The sequence below is a fragment of the Pomacea canaliculata genome, linkage group LG8 (assembly GCF_003073045.1).
Source record: "Pomacea canaliculata isolate SZHN2017 linkage group LG8, ASM307304v1, whole genome shotgun sequence".
Classification (NCBI taxonomy): Eukaryota; Metazoa; Mollusca; class Gastropoda; order Architaenioglossa; family Ampullariidae; genus Pomacea; species Pomacea canaliculata.
In genome coordinates, this window is record NC_037597.1 from 28,156,734 (window position 1) to 28,175,590 (window position 18,857).

At 51.1% G+C, this 18,857-nt stretch overlaps 1 protein-coding gene across 3 annotated transcripts; it reads left to right on the forward strand.

The window, feature by feature from the left end:
• The first annotated feature begins 5,792 nt into the window (after nt 1-5,792).
• On the forward strand, nt 5,793-16,765 carry LOC112570785 (activating transcription factor 3-like). Of its 3 annotated transcripts, none has more exons than XM_025249409.1 (4): nt 5,793-6,457; nt 12,255-12,472; nt 12,664-12,771; nt 13,229-16,765. In XM_025249409.1, exons 2-4 carry the CDS (start codon nt 12,263-12,265, stop codon nt 14,186-14,188), a joined length of 1,278 nt encoding a protein of 425 aa, XP_025105194.1. In that variant the 5' UTR covers nt 5,793-6,457; nt 12,255-12,262; the 3' UTR covers nt 14,189-16,765. The 3 variants fall into 3 exon arrangements, with proteins under 3 accessions (XP_025105194.1, XP_025105195.1, XP_025105193.1); XM_025249410.1 differs by lacking the exon at nt 5,793-6,457 and adding an exon at nt 6,475-10,753; XM_025249408.1 differs by lacking the exon at nt 5,793-6,457 and having other exon boundaries at nt 10,831-12,472.
• The last annotated feature ends 2,092 nt before the right edge of the window (nt 16,766-18,857 follow it).

Here is an 18,857-nt window from a genome sequence, read left to right on the forward strand (position 1 = left end):
TGACAGACTGTAAAGATATCACAGGACATTTACAGGTGAGTGATTGTTGGCTGTGTACAACGGTGCAGGTGTGACAGGTAAATGGCAATCGTACAGGTGATGGTCTATGGACAGGTATGTACAAACGTACAAGTGTGTGCACACAAACTTAGCTGTGTGTGAATATCACCTGTGTACAAACAATCGCCAGCAAAGGTAGCAAGTGTGTGGCGAGCAGGCAGGTCGCTGACCGCTAGTCTTATCGCCCCTGTGCCGGGTACAGGTAGGCGGGTGGATGCGGGAGGTAGCGGAGGGTAAACAGGTTGCGGTGTAGGGATCGCATCATTTCTTGGTCAGGGAGAGTTTGGCAGCAAATTATAGCGGAAACTGTCAGTGACACTTTCACAGATGTCTACTGACTGACACTGGTGTCTAGTGTCCTGACACTTATACCGGTGTCTACACTTGTGTCTACGACATCTCCACTAGCATCTATACTGACACTTATATACTGGTGTTTACACTTGTGTCTGTGACATCTCCACTAGCTTACACTGGTGTCTAGTGTCTATACTGACACTTATATACCGGTGTCTACACTTGTGTCTGTGACATCTCCACTAGCATCTATCCTGACACTTATACCGGTGTTTACACTTGTGTCTGTGACATCTCCACTAGCTTACACTGGTGTCTAGTGTCTATACTGACACTTATATACCGGTGTCTACACTTGTGTCTCTGACATCTCCACTAGCTTACACTGGTGTCTAGACTGGCATCCTGAGTGCAGTCTACAGGGGTATCTACACTAACACCTACCCTGATGTCTCCAGCCAGCAGCTCTGCAAGGGTGATCTGAGTCCCCCAGTCGCCACCCACCCACCTACTCACAAACAAATGTTTATCTTTTGTGGTCAAAGATCAGGGTGTGTGCATCTTGTGTCAAACATGTCTCCACTTCCGGACGAGTGACAACAGACTGTTTGTTGTCTGGCTGCTGCTTCCCCCGTCCTCCACGTTGGTTGTTGGTCGTTGTGTCACAGCAAGCCACGACAGGATAACAAGTAAATAATTGTTCCTATCCTTGTAGAACGCGTCAAACAACAAAGTAAATAACTGTTTAACTGTCAAGGTAATAACTGGTAATACAATAAGGTAATATGCCAGGGTAATATAATAATTATGTCAATTGCTGCAGAAGCACCGTGTAATAATAATAATAAAAATAAATATATTAAATAATAATTAGAATTGCAATTAAATACGCTCGCCCTCCTCTCCCTCCTGACTGCTGTTTCCTCGCTGGATGGTGGAGGTGAATGCAATCCACCCGTTGAAGTAGCCCAGTTGTCGCACCCGGTGCCGACACGTCCTCATCGACTTTTGGATGTCCGTGTGGTGCTGTACACTTTGATGGCAGGTGAATGGAGAGCTGGCACTCAGCAAAGCTTGGCACAAGCTGGGGACTGTTTGCCGTTCACTGGAGCGAGTGGACCACCTGCTGACAGGTGAGGTCGGGGTCAGGTCCCTCCTGGGTGCAGTGGCCCCCCAGTGTGTGTGTGAACTCAGTCCTGACTGACAAGTTTGTTGAGGGTCAACAGATTCTGCTGCCACGCGCCTGACACAGCAGTTCCACGTGTTTTCATCTACCCGCTATCCTTGATTATCCTAAATAAGTTGTCACAGTTCCACAGTTAATAAGGTCACAAGGTCAAGGTTTCCTTTAACGAGTATCGACAATGTGAAGACGATGTCAAGGTCGAGATGACTATGAAAGGTCACTGGAATGCACCCGACACCCCGATGTGCTGACTGTTTCGCTTGTTTACAAGGTGGAGGTCGGGAGGCAGGAGCTGTAGGTGTAGTGGACCCTCCCGAGGTGCTACACGGGCGCGAGTAATGGAGTGCAGACAGTTGTTTGTTTTGTTTGTTGTTTTTGACTTCCCGTGCGTCAGGGTGTGAGACTGACAGGGTGACAGGGTGACAGGGTGTGAGACTGACAGGGTGACAGGGTTTAATTTCGTAATTTTTCTGCAGAAATCGGAAGGAATCGCAGTAGTGTACCTCGATTAAAACGTATTTTATAGTCAACTTCTAACTTTTATTTTCACATGGCAGTGTATTTTTAGCTTAATAACCAAGGAATCCTACTGACCCCTGTCACCTGTCACCTGTCACCTGTCACCTGTCGGGGTCTCTAGCACACAGCTGCTCAGCGCGACTTGAGACACAGTTCGTGGTGCAGGGTGATGTGTAGAGACAAACAGCGAAAGATAAAAGTCGTTTTGTGGCCGGTAACCTTACAAACAGCAGCTGCCGGCAGCGACAAAGAAACAGATGGCACTGGCGAGAAAAGTCAGCACGCGCCCTCCTGAGTCCTCCACCCTGACTTTTAGTACTGTGGAGTAGAGACGATACTTTACCGTGCGTGCGTGTGGCCGCGACAAGCAATGTGAGTGGTTCAACGTGTCTAGCGAATGACGTGGAAACTGCAGCCCAGTTCTCTCCCTTGGTGGTGGTGGTGGGTGTGGTGCTGGGTGTGGTGGTGGTGGTGTACCTTCTGTACCTTCACCATCCCTATATTTGTATCATCTCTTATACCTCCATCAGTTCCTCGTCTGATTTGTTCTTCCCTATTCTACCCTTACCCTACGCCTCTAATTTTTATTCTTCCTTCCTTCTTGACCTTTCGCCATCGCATATTTCTAGACATGCGGGTGTGGATGTGACAGGAGGCAGTGAAATACGGGGAGGGTGAAGTCACTGCCTGTTGCTATCAATTAGCAGTGAAATACAACATGCGTAGCGCCAGTTCCTACTGATGTCAGCCAGCGGCTGAGATTGAAGCGCCGCCATTATAATTCTCACTTTATTGCCGAGCGAGCCGAGGCACTATGCAAATGACGTAACACGAGGCTCTCACAAAGAGGAGATCGACAAACACGCGGCGCCGTCACCCTGACGTACGTCACGTTCGATCCTCACGACCGTTGTTGCGGTGGCGCGCGTGTCCACATACATCATCTTCACGAGCATCGGACACTGGCCGTCAGTGTGAAGCTGTCTCCCACCTGAAACATCTGGGGCACCGCCTGGCCCACCCCACCCGTCAGTCCCACAGGTGCGAGACATAAATCAGGGGGAAGCTGTTCACCTTTATTCAGTCTGCGTGGTTGATTGTTCTGACTGCTGGCCCGCTAACCGGCTGTCTGGCTGGCTGGCTGTCTGGCTGGCTGCCGTTTCGTGTTCTCCTCCGCCTCTCTTGCAGTCTGTTTGTCTGTTTGTCAGTCTGTTCGACTCTGCCTGTCAAGCCAAACTAGGAAAGGAACATTAATGAGTTCATGATTTTGTGACGCCCTGCTCAGGTAAGCATGACTGAAATAGAGCGATGGACAGAAGTATGGCGTGTATCGTGTTCATGGAGTAGGAAGTAGAAATTACTCAACTTCATCTTGTTTGCTGGCGAGGGAGGGACATCAGTTCCTAGGCGGCGACAGCAAGTCAAGATGGCTATTCTGTAAAGGCCAGTGTTCTTTCCTTCATTTTCGGTCGCTCTAACACTTTTCTCGGGACCTGTTGTTGTTGTTGTTGTTGTTGTTGTTGTTGTTGTTCTTCTTCTTCTTCTTCTTCTTGAGGGCAGTCGCCATGTCTTCTTCCTGGCTGTCTAATTGCTGACTCGCACGTGGCAATGTTATCAGGGATGTCATTAGCAATGTGACATTGCAGCACTTCTCTCCTCTCATCTACCACAGGCCACTAGCAGCTGTAAAGCGATGTCACAAGAACATCCGCGCAGAGGACTGTGGGTGTCAGCACCCTGACCACCGAGGCCACCGCAGTTCTCTTGCTGCAAGAAGTAGAGAGAACAAGGTGAGGACGAGGCCGACGATAGCATGAAGACATTAACCTCACTCATGTCTTCAGGGTTAGAGTGATCCAGCTCACGTGGGTGTCTCTCCACCTCAGTTGAAAACATCTTAGCAAGTCCTTGTGTTTACTAGCTACAGTCCACACAGTATACAGTCTATACAATAGACTAGCTACAGTCTATACAATAGACTAGCTACAGTCCATGCACTATGCTAGGCAAGTCCTTGTCCGGAGCTGAAGAACGACTGAAGTTGACAATCATTATGTATGACCGATATTTTATTTTCAGCAAATGCTGTCCGGTGTGGTAGATATGTGTAGGGGTGTCGGACATCTCCGTAGAATAAAACGTACCTCGGGTGTTACGAGGCCTGTACAATAATAGAGAGAGACAGTGCCAATGTGTATTAATAGCGAGGAAGAAAACATAATGAAAACGTCGGAGATGTCAATGCCGATGTCAGTGTCAATCCATCTCCTCAAGACGACGCCAGTCCAGCCAGCCGCCATCGTTCTATAGTCCAGGTGTTGTCTGTAGCGCACCTGCCTGCCGGCCAGCGAGATATGAAAGGTAGTCTTTACAAAGCACACCTGTGAGCTCGACAATTACAGTCGACAATATCATGACAGATCAGGAACGACAATCAAGTAGCAAATCGGCGGGTAGTCACGTGGTCAGCACTCGGCTACAATGATGTCATGCTCTATTTATAGATCGGCCCTACCAGCAGCAAACTGGCTTTGCCGCTGCCGTGTAGACGATATCAGACATTCTTGGGTAGTTGAGGGTAGATGGTGGACATGGGGAGACTGTTAGCAGCAGGATAAGTAAACATATTGTTTTCTCGGCAGTTGTGGCCACAGCGGGGTGTTGATCGCACCAGTGGAATACCACACGTCCATCGGACATAAATAAAATAGACAACTGCTCTCGCCATGTCCCACCGCCCCTACACTACCTTGGCGATGGACTGTGGATTCTGTCTGGTTGAGTTCAAACCCACAATGAGCCCTACAGGCCCTACTGCTCCCTGCTGACCTCAAACACTGACCTCGTCGTCAGGGCGCGCGGCAGCAGTTACTGCCCCTGTTCTCAACATGGCGGCGATCCGGACCTCACGAACATGTACGAGCAAACTATTTACTTTAATAATGAATTCGATGAGCATCCACTTCCTGAGCTCACACACTGAGTTCGCTGTGAATACACGCTGCGCGAGACAATCTCGCAATCAATATCTTTTTTATTTCATGGAATACATTTTTTAAAATTATTATTTCGTGGCCTGTTCCAATGAAAATAAGTTATTTAAATATTCTTTTTTGCTTATTGATAAATGCACATTCCACTTAGCTTTCTTTGTCTTTAGTGTCCGTTATATCATCTCTAGTGTAGCAGCCGGAGCGTTGTAGAATGGCAGTTGGGAAAGTTTCGATTGTACCCGACAAGAAACAAAAATTGTTTAACGTTTAAATATTGCTTATGATTTTGGTGCTCAGTTTAAATACTTTATGATCATTCGCTATATATTGTAGTGTTTGTCAGCTTGTGTATCATTTTAGAACTGTTATGTTTTTGGTCATTATTTTAATTTTGCGGAGGCGTTTGAATGTTTCGGTTGTCTGGTATAATTGTTGAGGGCGAAGGTTTGTAACTTGTAGTTATGGTTACATTGTTCTCTGTGTGGTTGTTGTTGTTGTTGTTGTTAAAAAAGGGGAAGGAAGAAGAAAAAGAGATAAGATGAAAAACGATGAAAAACAAGCATATTCCTACTTTAAAATAATCTTTGAGAAGGAAAAGGCGGACAAACAAACACTGCAGTTATTATTATTGTATTACAAATAAGTGTTGTAGTACCAAGAGCCTGGCACTGTCATAGCAACACACAACTCGTTGTTGTAGCGACACACAATACAGGAGCCGAGGAGACTGGCCGTCTAGTCACGGATGGCGAACCACCGACCTGCGGACACTGGCGCTGTGTGTGCGCTATCGCGGATCCCAAGTCTGGCCTCACGCGCGTCAAGATGGCGTCGGCGGCAACTAGTGTCTCCGTGTGTTTGTACCGCCACCTGTAGTGCAACAGTCGCATTGTTTACCGCCGCTCCTACTGTTGCTCACAAAGAGACAAACACGGACCACGTGGTGCAGCTGGGCGCGCGTGTCGCTCAAGCAGCCAACAACAAACCAGCGCCATGTCTCCTCCCCGCGCGCCCGTGATGGACAGGGCACGAGCCTTGTGATTGGCTGCTTGCCACGGCCTCGCTGGTTGGCTGAGCGGCGGAGTGTACTTCACGCGCCCGGCACGCGCCGACCTGTAGCGACAGACGACGACGACGAGCGACGCCGCGCGGCGACAACTTCACGGTCGACGGCGACCAGCTGATGTTGTTTACAAACAGTCTCGCCTCGTGCGGCCCGACACCAGCCTCGGACACGGACACGTCCTCGCCGCCCTGACATCCCCCCGGAGCCAGACTTCCACCGACATCAGGAGCGGGACAACAACAACCACGCACGGCCACGACCGTTCACGCCCGTCGTCAGCAGCCTGCCTGGCGGTTACTGGCCTGCGGAGTAAATCTAGGTCATGCGCACTGCCAGGTAAGTACGCGTGCTCTTTCCGAGTGTGACCTACATAATGCCTCGCTACCCGCGGCCCCAGTAGTCTACGTGATGGCTGCCAGGCGATGCTCGCCGCCCTGCTCTCTCTTTATTTTTGTTGTCTGACTCTCCCTGTGAGCGAGCGTGCATGTCAGTGTGTAGCAATCTGTGACCTCTGACCTCCAGGCAGTGTGCCCTCCTTACATGACATCCTTCTCACCATCAGCAGCAGGAACAACGGCACTAGTCGTGAGACTGCCTAGCAACGTGTCTGATAACTGGGAGACAGCGGCGTAGTTCGGTCTCCCTCGTCATTATCTTTTGTCAGACAAGCTCTCCCCCTCTCCTCCCTCCCCTCTCTCCCCCCCCCCACCGTCCCTCCCAGTCGATGCAGTTCAGTGGTGAAAGAGTTTAGTTCAAACAGTCGCGGGGCCACTTGATCTCCTTGCGTTGCCGGAAGCAGGTCGATGGAGGCTGCACTTGGCCTGCAACTGCTCGGTGCACAGCAGCAGTGGGGAGGGGGAGGGGGAGGGGAGGGTGGCAGCGATGAAACGTCGGCCTTGGCCTTCACGTCAGCGTCGACAATGACGCGCGTCAACGTGCTGCGTCGCCTGCCAACAAGTGCTCGTCACTTCTCCTGCCGCGCGGCGAGTCGGCGCCGCATGCCGCAACAATATTTACGGCAAGTCATGAGAGGGGAAGGCAGCGAGTGTGCCCTCGCCACTTTGTTGTTCTCTCGGCTTTATTCATCCGCTCTCATCCCGAGCGGTAAGTGAGATGAGCAGTTGTTTCAGCAGCACACGTCTGCCGCCGGTTGTTAATGACGCCCGAGCGCGTGCATTGTACTGGAACTGCACGCCCCGCTGAGCCACTCCACGGCCGCTGCTGTTGATGAGTGAGCGGGTGGGGGAAGGGCAGTCGGTTCACGTCGCGTGACGCAAAGTCACTCGAGCGAGACTGACGTGTAAGAGGTGTGGGTAGTGGCTATGCTGTTTTTTTCTGCAACTGCACTGTGGGAAAGTGCGAGAACGTGCACGTGAAAACCGTGGGTGAATGACGTCATGGGAGGAGGCGAAGCATGGGGAGAGCACTCTTAGTAGCAGGGAGCGCGCTCACAGGGATGTAATGAGTGGCTGGGAGGTGCTTGACCTGCTCGTTGGGAGGGACAGACACTGGAGTTGTAAATATTAAACATTATTTCCACGTTGAAGGTGTCATGTCGCACAATGTAACCCCCCGCCAGCCCATTCCATCCTCCCCCACCCCCTGTTACAAATCAGCCGGAGCGGGTCTTGGGTCTAATACTTTGCTTGACCCCAGGCTATCACGTGACGAAGTCGGTGACGGGGGGGGGGGAGGGGAGGGGAGCCGCCCCATGTTGGGAGTCTCACCAGATGCACGAGAGAAGTGGTGCGGGGGGTCACCACAGCATCCAGCGCGAGTTTGCCGACAGCGGGTTGGCGGGGCGCCAGCACACAGGCGCTGAACATGAGGCTATGTGCGCACGACCTGCACTCAGGCAGAGAGTGACGGGAAACCCAGGAGGGGAAAGGAGAGATGAGGGAAGTTGGGGGACTACAGCCGACATCCAGTGACACCACAGTGTCGTGTGGGCTCAGTGAGAAAGACGACCCCCCACCCCATACACACACATTTAAGACGTGTTGAACCCCCGTCAGAGTTTTGGAAGAAAAGATAGTGAACTGGATGAGATGCGTACCCACCCCAACACACTTTCACCAGGGACGTGTGGAGGTCTGTCGTCTGCTGTCTGTCTGCCGAGACCAACGCTTAGCCTCTTGCCACGTTCTCCGCTGTAAGTCTCGGCGAGCCGTAACAACGAATATGACTAAACCGGAAGCTTTGTATACATCTGCCTCGTTTTGGTAGCTAACTGGAAAAAATCGTGTGCAGGCAGTCCGGTAATTCAAGTTCGCGGTTTCACAAAAGGAAGAAAAAAGAAACTGTCGGCGTGCCACGTGGTTTTAACACCCCACTAGCACCCCACCAACACCCCACCAACACCCCACCAACACCTCACTAGCACCCCACCAACACCCCACTAACACCCCACCAACACCCCACCAACAGCTCGCTAACATCTTACCAACATCTCACCAAGTTATGTAACTGTTTTATCTGGCGTCACAGTCACAGTAATAAAAGTTGCCAAAGTAACGGGTACATGACAGGGTGCAGTGTTCAGAGTTAATACATGGCAGTGATGAGTGACATTTAACACAGGTAATTAACACCTGGCTGTGACCACACGTCGCAGGAATAATTAATTATCTGACAGACCGCACGAGGCTCAAGAAACCTCAGATTTACCAGCCGCTTGGGGGAAGTAGGTCACGTGTCTTACTTCCACCAATCAGGTTGCTGTGGTGCTGCCGTACAGTCGCCATAGTGACAGTGGTGTAGTGAGTGACGTGTTGTCATGTGACCAGCTTAGCACACCTACCCTCATCGCTTTTTTCTCCCCATACTCCTCAACATTAAAGCCCCGCTAAATTCGTAACCTAACCCCACAACCGCGCGCACACACGCACAAACTTCCCGGAACAAAATAAAAAGAGAAAGCATGTTTACCAAAGAAAAAAAAAATAAAAAGATAAATAAAAGAAAAACAACCCCGTACGAGCAATGTTGGCACCGAACCCGCTCCCTTCAGCCTCTGCGCTGTGGCACATTCCATCAAAGCATCAGCTAAGCTGTTTGCTCGTCAATACACAAACACATCGCAGTGCAGTGCGCATGCGTCGCAGAAAGTGATACTGGTAGGGGTGGGGGGGAATAGTCGGATGAGGGTGGGGGATAGTCGGCAGGGTGAGCAGTCCTCACTGTAAAGGTCTGTCAGCAGGTAGCCGCCACGCTCCGTGCGCCTGTCGAGTGGCAGGAGTGGTGGCAGTGGCTGGAGGGGGTTAGAGGTGAAAGTTCGTGGCCATAGAGGCTCCGCACTTCGCACCGGCTGAACCCGAGCGCGGCGTCAACGCGGATGTGCGCGCACGGGAGGGCAGACAACTCACGGCGACGACCCCGGAAGGGGGTGAGAGGGCGAGAGGTGCCGGTGCCGTTCCCTGGCAGACTGTGAGTGCCAGCCCCGGGGTCACGCGAGGTCAGTGGAGAACTGCGCACCGAGTGCCGGGAGCGCTTCCGTGTCGTACATGCGATGGATCACCTGCACACCACACAACTTGCACCCGGTGCACCCGACTAGCGGACTCTCAGCGCCATCAGATATCACAAGACAGTGGCGGGTATCCGGGTTTGTGGGTGGATATCCGAGCCGCTTCGCTCTTTGAAAGCTGAACAGCGGGATCGGCGTCGCGACCTAATGATCGTGACCTTCGACCTCTCGTGGGAACGGACACAGAGGAGGGCAGAGGTGAGGTGGGAGGGGGAGGTGTGCGCAAGGTCGGGGCTTGTGGCCGCTTCATGGTTTGGGGTCCGGCACCTTCCTCCGACACGAATTTCTCTCTCGTTTGTGTTAATGATGGACGAGATTAGCTCAGACTTGTTAGTTATTCCAACGGGCAGTTAGTGTGACGTGTTATGGGGGACTCCTGTCAGGACTGGGCTAACCCTACACGTGATACAATAACAGCTAAATCATATCTCGTGATATAATGATGGCTAACCCTACACGTGATATGATACACGTAACAACTAACCCTACACGTGATACAATAACAGCTAAATCATATCACGTGATATAATCACAACTAAATCATATCACGTGATATAATCACAACTAAATCATATCACGTGATATAATCACAACTAAATCATATCACGTGATATAATGATGGCTAAGAATGAGATGCGTTGTTATTTATTCAGTTAGTAACAGCTGTAGATGGAGGTATTGATGTACCGTGTGAAGGGGGATGAGACAATCTGAGGTCAGAGTTCAGCTCGTCAGTACACCGTTGACCCTTCATCCCAACTATTAACTTGTTGAGAATAAATTTAACAAATAGAGACTTTTGAAGGGTGGAAAAACTTCGTGCGCAGGTTAACATGGATGTGTGAAGAGATGAGTCTGTGACCTCGGCGCTAGTGACTGTTTACCGTTGTTGTAAAGACTAACGGGAGGAAACAGGTCGGCGATGACACCTGTATCTGTGCACACCCGGGGTTGCTGCCTGCAGGTTCAGTGGCGACTGCAGTCTTCCTATCTTTCACCTGGCGGGCTGAGAGAGAGAGAGTGAAGGACAGACAGGAGGCAGCAACTGCAACTGCTCGGAGTACGATGAGTGCTAGTCACGTGACACGTGTAGTGGCTTGTCGCAGGTAAATGAGAGAAGGAGATATTGTTGTGTGTGGTGGGTGGGGTGGCTGTGGGTGGGTCAGGGGGTAGAAGTGCACGAGTGCAGGTCATTTTAAGTTGACGGGAGTCAGGTTACCTGCGTGTCGCATGATTAGTTAGCTGCAGCTGTCTCTCATGATGTACACCTGCATACCTGCCGTCTCTTGTAGGTACAGCCACTTACAGGCTCCGCTGTCAGGTTGTGTCAGGTGTTGTTACAGGTATTACTGTAGGTATTATTGTAGCAAGGTGTTGTTACAGTTATTACTTATTAGTTATCACAGTTATTAGGTCTGTATTGTGTCAGGGTGTTGTTACAGTTATTACTGTAGGTATTCTTGTAGCAAGGTGTTGTAACAAGGTGTTTTATTGCCTGTACTCGGTAACAAACTATGGGCGCTTAAAGAGCAGCGTGGGGTGGAAATACTGCGAATATTTCTGGAAACGCATTTCTGGAAACGCCAGCCTGGGTACATCGTGTAGCTCAGCAGCCACCCTGGGTACATCATATCGGGACCTGTAGGAGTTATCAGACTGGGCTGGCGACGATCCAGGGTTATTTTGAGTCGCCACGTAATGCTAAAGCGGTTATCATGTTAGTCATTGTGACACATGAACTCAGTTCAGGACAAGATGAGCGATGACCGAGACAACGACCATTCTCATGATAGAAAAGCATCGTTAGTGCGACCCCTCGTGACTTTAATATTTACAACTGTGGACGACAGCCAGCGTATTGTCGCCATGTTCACAGACATGTGAACTACACTGTACTTGTAGTGCAGCCTGCTGTACCCGGTGTGCAAATGTACCCAACAGGAGACTGTTTCAAGTTTTGATGAAGTTCGCGTTTTAATTGATGTCGGGTCTCAGGACGACTGAACCTGACCTTCTCGCCGTGTCTCGCGCGATGTCTTGTGGGGACGTGACGTCATGGTGCGGCCATTTTGTAGAAAGTAAAGTAGTCTGGTGCCATCTGGAAGACAGTTCTTGGGGGATCCACAAGCCTCCCTGTCTTGCTTACCACTGCACCTGGCACCTGTCTTCATATCGAGACTTTGGCGACTTGTCAAAAGGTCATCAGAGATAAACCTGGTCATGTGACTGGCACGCGCACTGATCTGAGTCTTACCTGCTCGGCCTATTTTGTGTACAGGGTTAGACGGTCGATGCTTGTGTACAGAAGGAATTGCCTTCCTTCTACTCCGTCAGGTGTCGCAGGGTGAGGTTTGAAGTTTTCACGTCCAGTTTGAAAGTTGCTACAACTGTAGCTGACGTCACCTGTTCGTGTTAGTTCTGTGGTTACACTAAACAGAGCTGATTAGTTTACACCTTGATGTACGTCAGTTAGTCGACCTCAAACTTTAATTACTGTTGGGGTGAGGTGGTAGAGACCGCACTTAGCTGCCATCGCTGGGTCCGTTGTGTTGTGGTTTGTCCGTCACGCCGTCACGTGGTATTGCCCTACCCACCTGATGTTTCCAGATTCCTCCATGGACTCCTCCACACGTCGACGACACATGTCTGATGTGACGACTCTCACCTCCCTGACCTCGCTGGGTGCACCACACAGGCTCGGCCTGGAGGACGGGCACATAACTCCAGCAATAAAGCAAGAGTTACGTCTCTCCATCATGGCCAAGCGCCATGCGCGCGGAGAAGGGGAGATCAGCGCTGACGTTCGCCACCCGGTGGCGCTGGAGGTAAGAATGAGGCTGGGGGCTCGTTACCTCACGGGTACACTGTGGGTTGAGACAATGTCATCTTCAGGCATCGCATATCACCTGTTGCATTTTGAACTAAGCTTTGAGCTGGGATGATGATGATTGATGATTGATGGATGATGATGATGATGATGATGATGATGATGATGATGATGATGATTTTATTATAGCTGACCCCGGCTGAACTAGAGAAGAAAGAAAGGAGACGTGAGCAGAATCGGCGGGCGGCCCAGAGATGTCGGCGTAAAAAGCGCATGAGTCAGATGAATATATTACAGGTGAGTCAGGCATGCATGATACAGGTGAATCAGGTGTGCATTTTTACATATGCGACAGACGAGGACACCGCAGGTGAGTCCAATAGGATAAGTCCATCAGGTGAGCATTCTACCGACGAGCCAGTTGAGTACAGACAGGTGAGTCAGACAGACATAGTCAGACAGTCAGATGAGCATTCTACAGGTACACTGAGCAAATCACAGGTGAGTTGCATTAGGAAACAGTCTTTTGATTGTCATCCTTGATTCTTCAGTCTGTTGATGTGACATCACACTGTTACAGACACTATTACATAACACACTATTCAAATGTATCACTATGTAACACTACACTGTTCATATGTTCAACTATATGTAACGTCCTTTCGCGCCTATCTATCCCATATGTCACGTCACACCACTCAAGTGTCTATGTATCTATATTTGGATTAATCACGTGATGGTTCCCACCTCACAGAACTACGAGAGTATCGTCGTCCGCAACCAGCAGCTGCAGGAGGAGGTGAGGCGGCTGCGACAGGACCAGGCTGACCTGCAGGCGACGTTGAAGGCCCACCTGAGCACGTGCACGTGCGCCGTGTCGTCTGCGGCGGGGCGTGTGCCGCGCATCAAGCTGGAACCACGGGAAGGGTCACCAGACCTTGCCGAGGGCTCCCCAAATCCCCCAAGTTCTTCTCTGTCAGGGCCGGCCACTCCCTTTGCCAGAGGTCAGCACGGCGCCATTGCTAGTCGCTTGCAGGCCTGTGATGTCACCCGACGTAACTACGACCACGCACACGCACGGACTGGCCAGCAGATGTGGTCAGGGAGCGAAACCAAACACTCCCACAGTTACCAGCAGCAGCAGCAGCAGCAGCAGTATCGGGAGGACACGTGCTCGAACTTTCTGCAAGTGCAGGACAACAACAACAACAACCTGCTGCCCGCACAGCGCCCCCATCTGGCAGACCTCTACCTTGGGGAGGACAGTGGTCACGGCAGCCAGCACGCCAGTCCCGCCACTGCTGTGTCCCCCGGCCTGCCAGACTCCGCCGGCTTCTTCAGCACAGACGTCACTAGCGCCTCCCGCGTGCTGGCTGCACATCCTCCTGACGTCACTCGCACCCGACGCAGCTTGCTTCTGGAGCTGACCTTCCCCGGGGCAGGGCTACCGGAAACTGGGGTCATCACCTCGCCAAGTTCTGACGGCCGAGGCAGCCTGTCCTCGGACTCTGACGTCAGCATGGGCTCCGTACACACTCCTGACGTCAGCCCGGGGGTTGGAAGAGGGGAGGTGGCAGCAGCAGAGGGGGGAATGGAGGAGGACCTACTTTCTCAGCTGACCACTTCCGAGTTATTGCTCCTGGAGGATGTCTTCACTCAGGCTGGGGGCGACGGCCAAGATGGCTTTCTACAGAACCTCGTGCCGGACACCTGATAGTCCTGTCCTAGGCGCGTGCTCGCTGGAACATAAGGCGAGGGGTGGGTGGGGATAACAATGACAATTGTAGTAAAACATCTTTCTGTATCTATACCATCCTTCCATCTTCCCCCCCCCCCCTAAGGTGTCAGACCTACTGTGAGAAAGTCTTACGAGTCCAAGGAAGCAGCAAGTCACGTGGAGGTGCTAGTCGTCCGGCAGCCAGTCTACGATGTCTGCACCTCCGTGTCATAGACTGTTATTTCGATTTATCATCTGACTGAGGGCTGGTTGTCCACCTGACTCTCAGCATATTTCATGGATTTTCAGGTGCTGCTACATGTGAACAGTTGGGGTGCGAGCCGGCACTAACTCCCGTGTTCCTGTGACTCAAACGTTCTGAGTTCGACTCCCGAATGTCGGCAGGTGTTTGCGCTCGCCGACAAAGTGGTTTTCACTTGCGTGCGTCAAACTGAATGAATGACAGGGGCACCTACTTCGTGTGTGACAATTGAAAAAGAAAAAAGATTACGAACAAGGGGAAATGACACCTCCGGGCCATCTGTCAGCGTGAACAAGGTGCGAAATACAGGTGAGAACGGCTCTAGACAGGTGAGCTGCTCGCAGGGACAAGATATGAGACAGTGATGAGAGTGTCTAGCCAATCAGTCATCTGTCATCGTCTTTTTTACATCACTTACGCAACTCATTTGGCACGGAACTAGAGTACACAGCGCCACCTGCAATAAGGAAGACGAAGCAGCGGGAGAAAGGGAGGGAGTGGTGTAGGGGAGGCGGGGGACAAACACCTGTAACACCTGGTCGACAAGTTGTAGCGAGACCAACAGCCAGGTGTATCAGGTGTGCATGTAAGCTGTGATAAGACACGGACGAATGGCCAGGTAGGCTAGAGGTGTCTTTGTCGGACAGATTTATATTTTTTTACCTGGTAAACACCTGGTATTTCAGGTGCATCGTGACGGGGACAGTCGAGCAAGGTCAAGGCTGTTGTGAGAGGGTGGGGTGGGGTTAGGACTCCAGGTGAGCAACGAGTCTGGTCAGATACACTGGGTACATGCTGCCATGGGTGGTCAGAGAGTCTCGATCTTGTCTCGCCAACGTCCACCACAAATGTTGGGTGGCAGCGAGGTGAAGGGGTATGTCACCCGTAGCTGAGAGGAACAACTTTGGGTGAAATCCGTTGTCATTAACGAGGGCGGAGGAGCAAGTTGAGAGGGTAGCTTTACACGACATGCACCGTCAGGTGTACTTTATACGGGTGCGCATGGTCCGATTTACTTGTATACGGGTTAGGTCAACTGTTCTGTGTACGGGTGTGTGTGGTCAGTTGACCTCTGACACGGTGTTGGCAAGTGTGTAGGACACAAGCATGGCGTGCAAAGAGCAGTTGGCACCGTGACGGTGAGTAGACACCAGTGGCAGCCATGACAGTGACAGAGGTCAGTGACCCGCTGACCTCGGACAGCAGTGCGCAGACGACAAATGCGATGGAGAGCAAAGAGACATGTAGGGCCTGAGGTGTGGTTTGATGTGAGGTTTGAATTCCACGGAAGCATCGCGAAACAGTGAGCACGTCACATCGACTACAGATGTGTCCATCGACTCGTGTGTCGCCACCAGAGGGCGTGAATGGAGCAGAAGGTAGACAATCAACTCGGGTGAGCATCGCGAGGAAGGTGTGCATTCAACAGACAAAGAAGCATTGGACAACAAAAGCTAGATGGAGAGAAGAGTGGAGGGTGTACGAACAGCAAGAGGACTGAACTTTGATCTCTGTGGTCGGACATGTCTTGTGCAGACTGGGTTCTGCTGTTTGTGGGAAACGTCACCTTGCCGATGATCTGTCTCCTTGGTGCTGGTGACAAACATCAATGATGTGAGGAAAGATCTGACACGGGTATCTGTGAGAGCGGGTGTCGGCTGAGATCTTTATGTGGGCAGTGTACCCCAGAGGACTGTCACAGTCTGTCGTACGTCACACCCATCACCGAGGTTCGATGGGATCACAGATGTGACGAATGGGCTCAAATCTGTCATCCACAATGTGGACTGTCTTCACAAACGAATTTCCGTCGGGACGTCGGGAAGGATTATAAAGACTTTGACTGAAAGCTGCTTCTATCACAGCATGGTGACGTCATGACGACAAGCAGACGACAGCGAATGTGCGTGTCCTCACCTCCATCTTGTCTTGTTTGACTGTCGGACATCTTGCCAGGAGTCTTCTCAAGGTGCGAGACACGTGATGTTTCCACTTTACAGCTCAGCTCAACAGTTAGCGACGTCACGACGTTGAGAAGTCAGTCACAGGACATGACGTCACTGTGATGGCAGCAGCTACACCAGCGTGCCTTGACGTCACAGCACACACGTGTCTGCCATGTGCCTCAGTTCATCATTCCACAATGTGCATGTCACATAATGATTGAAGTAGGCGTTGTGAGGACTATTAACACACACAGACAGACACACACAGATACACACACTCTCAGAGACTAACACACAGACACACACACAGACAAACAGAGAGACACACACAGAGACAGACTCAGACACAGAGACACACACACAGAGACTAACACACAGACAGACAGACAGACACACTCAGACACAGAGAGACACACACAGAGACAGACTCACACACAGAGACTAACACACAGACAGACAGACACACACAGAGACACACTCATACACAGAGAGAGACACAGAGACACACTCAGAGACTAACACACAGACACACACACACACTGTAATCTTGACTGCAGATGTCACTATTAAACTGTTCATCACGAGGGTTTCCCCATGTTTCCCCGAGAGTTTGCTGTTGCACTAGTGGAGGTGTGTGTGGTGCACGTGGTGCACGTGGTGCTGAGTGCACGAGCCGTGTGGCCTAGCGGAGGATGTGGAGGTTAGTGTCTGCACCCGGACTCCGCAACCCTTCTTCTGTTCTTTGGCAATAGATGTGACGTGCCTGTGGTCGTGCTCTCAGCAGTCACGTGACCCCTGTCTGGCAGTTGGCGCATCTCACGGACTGGAGCCTGACTTTCTCATCTGCATCAGCTCCTCCCCCCCTCCCACACACACACCATCCTCATCTAATCTGTTTTCTGACCTCGAGTTATGTCCCCTTCATTTACTGATCTCAGCCTCGTCATCCACTTGTCCTCCATTGATGTCACTCAGTTTCTGTCTCAGTTGATCTCACTTTTAGTTACATGATCTCTAGTTATCGCACACTGATCTCACTTGACTTCTGTGACCTCCAGAGCAACCCTCCCTTGACCTCACTTACCTCACTTGTGTCACGTGACCTCAGACCTCCCAGCCTGCAGTGTGTTCTCGTGTCGCCATGTGTCTACACACCCGTGTCTACCACTCTTCTCCACATGTGTGCCAAATGTCTACTGACTGTCTCACACGTCCCCGGGTGTGTCTGCCACAAAACTGTGTCATCAGGTCACCGAGTAGCGCGAAGGTTCACCCGAGTGCAAATGTGGGTTGTCACCGGAAGTGCTGCCCGTGGCTAGAATGGTCACGTGGCCGCCAACACTGAACGGCTCGGGGCTGAGTTTGTGACGTATTCTGTATTCATTCTTCTCGTGACGAACGGATGAAGCACTCGCCCTTCACCTCATGGACTGACTGCTTGTCCCTCCGTGTGTTTGTGAACACAGAATGTAGTACGCACAGAGTGACATCACGATAAACCTGTTTACACAGATTCCACGGTTTATTTCACTTACCTGTAGATGAACACCTTTACCCTGTGTTTGCTCTCCACGCGAATTGTTGAAGGTCTGGTCACGTGTTTTGTAAAGTGATGATGTGGTTGTTTGCTGCAACTTGTTGTGTTTGTGTACAGTGACTGCTGCTCACGTGACGGCGGGGCGTGTCCAGACACTGGGGGACTGTGCAAATAGACGGCGTTGTCTTGACAACGAGAGTTTGGCCTTTTGCCACCACACCTTTCCCTCTGTAGGTATTTTACCGAGGGCTAATTTTTATAAAGTTTTTCTCTTTTCCATTATCTCATGCAGAAACAATTACAATTTTTTCTGTTTTCTTAAAAAGACAAATAAACAGCCATCGTTGCTCTTCGTCGTCTTGTTGGATGTGTTACTGGCTCAGGTAGATGTATAAGTGCGCACCTGTGTGTGTGTGTGAATGTTCAGGTTCACTGACGTTCACAGATCAGTGGGTGTGAAGGGAGGACAACAACTATTAACCCTTTGATTTGTGACTTTCCACGAGCGTGACTAGCAGTGGACGCTGGCCTGTGGCTGTCGTCTGACAGTTTGTGACAAACCACTGACATCACTTAGTGACACCAACACCAGCACCAGCACCACTTTGTCGGCTGTCAGCTTCTAAAATCATCAATCCCCCACCCCCTTTACCTCCACCTGATCGTCTGGTCTTGGTCCCCGCCGTGTTGTGTAGTTGTACGTCACCATTGCACACAAGCATCAGCAGCCACTCGTTCTTCCTCACCTGTGCGCACCTGTATCCAGTTCCCTTTCGTCGGCCTCAGGTCCGTTACCACCTGCCAGGTGTAAGTGTAGCTACCCTCCCCATCTCGCTCGCCCTCCCATCACAGTGACATCACATTGACATCACACACCGGTCTGTTTAGACAAGTCACGCACACAACTTGCTGTGACGATTA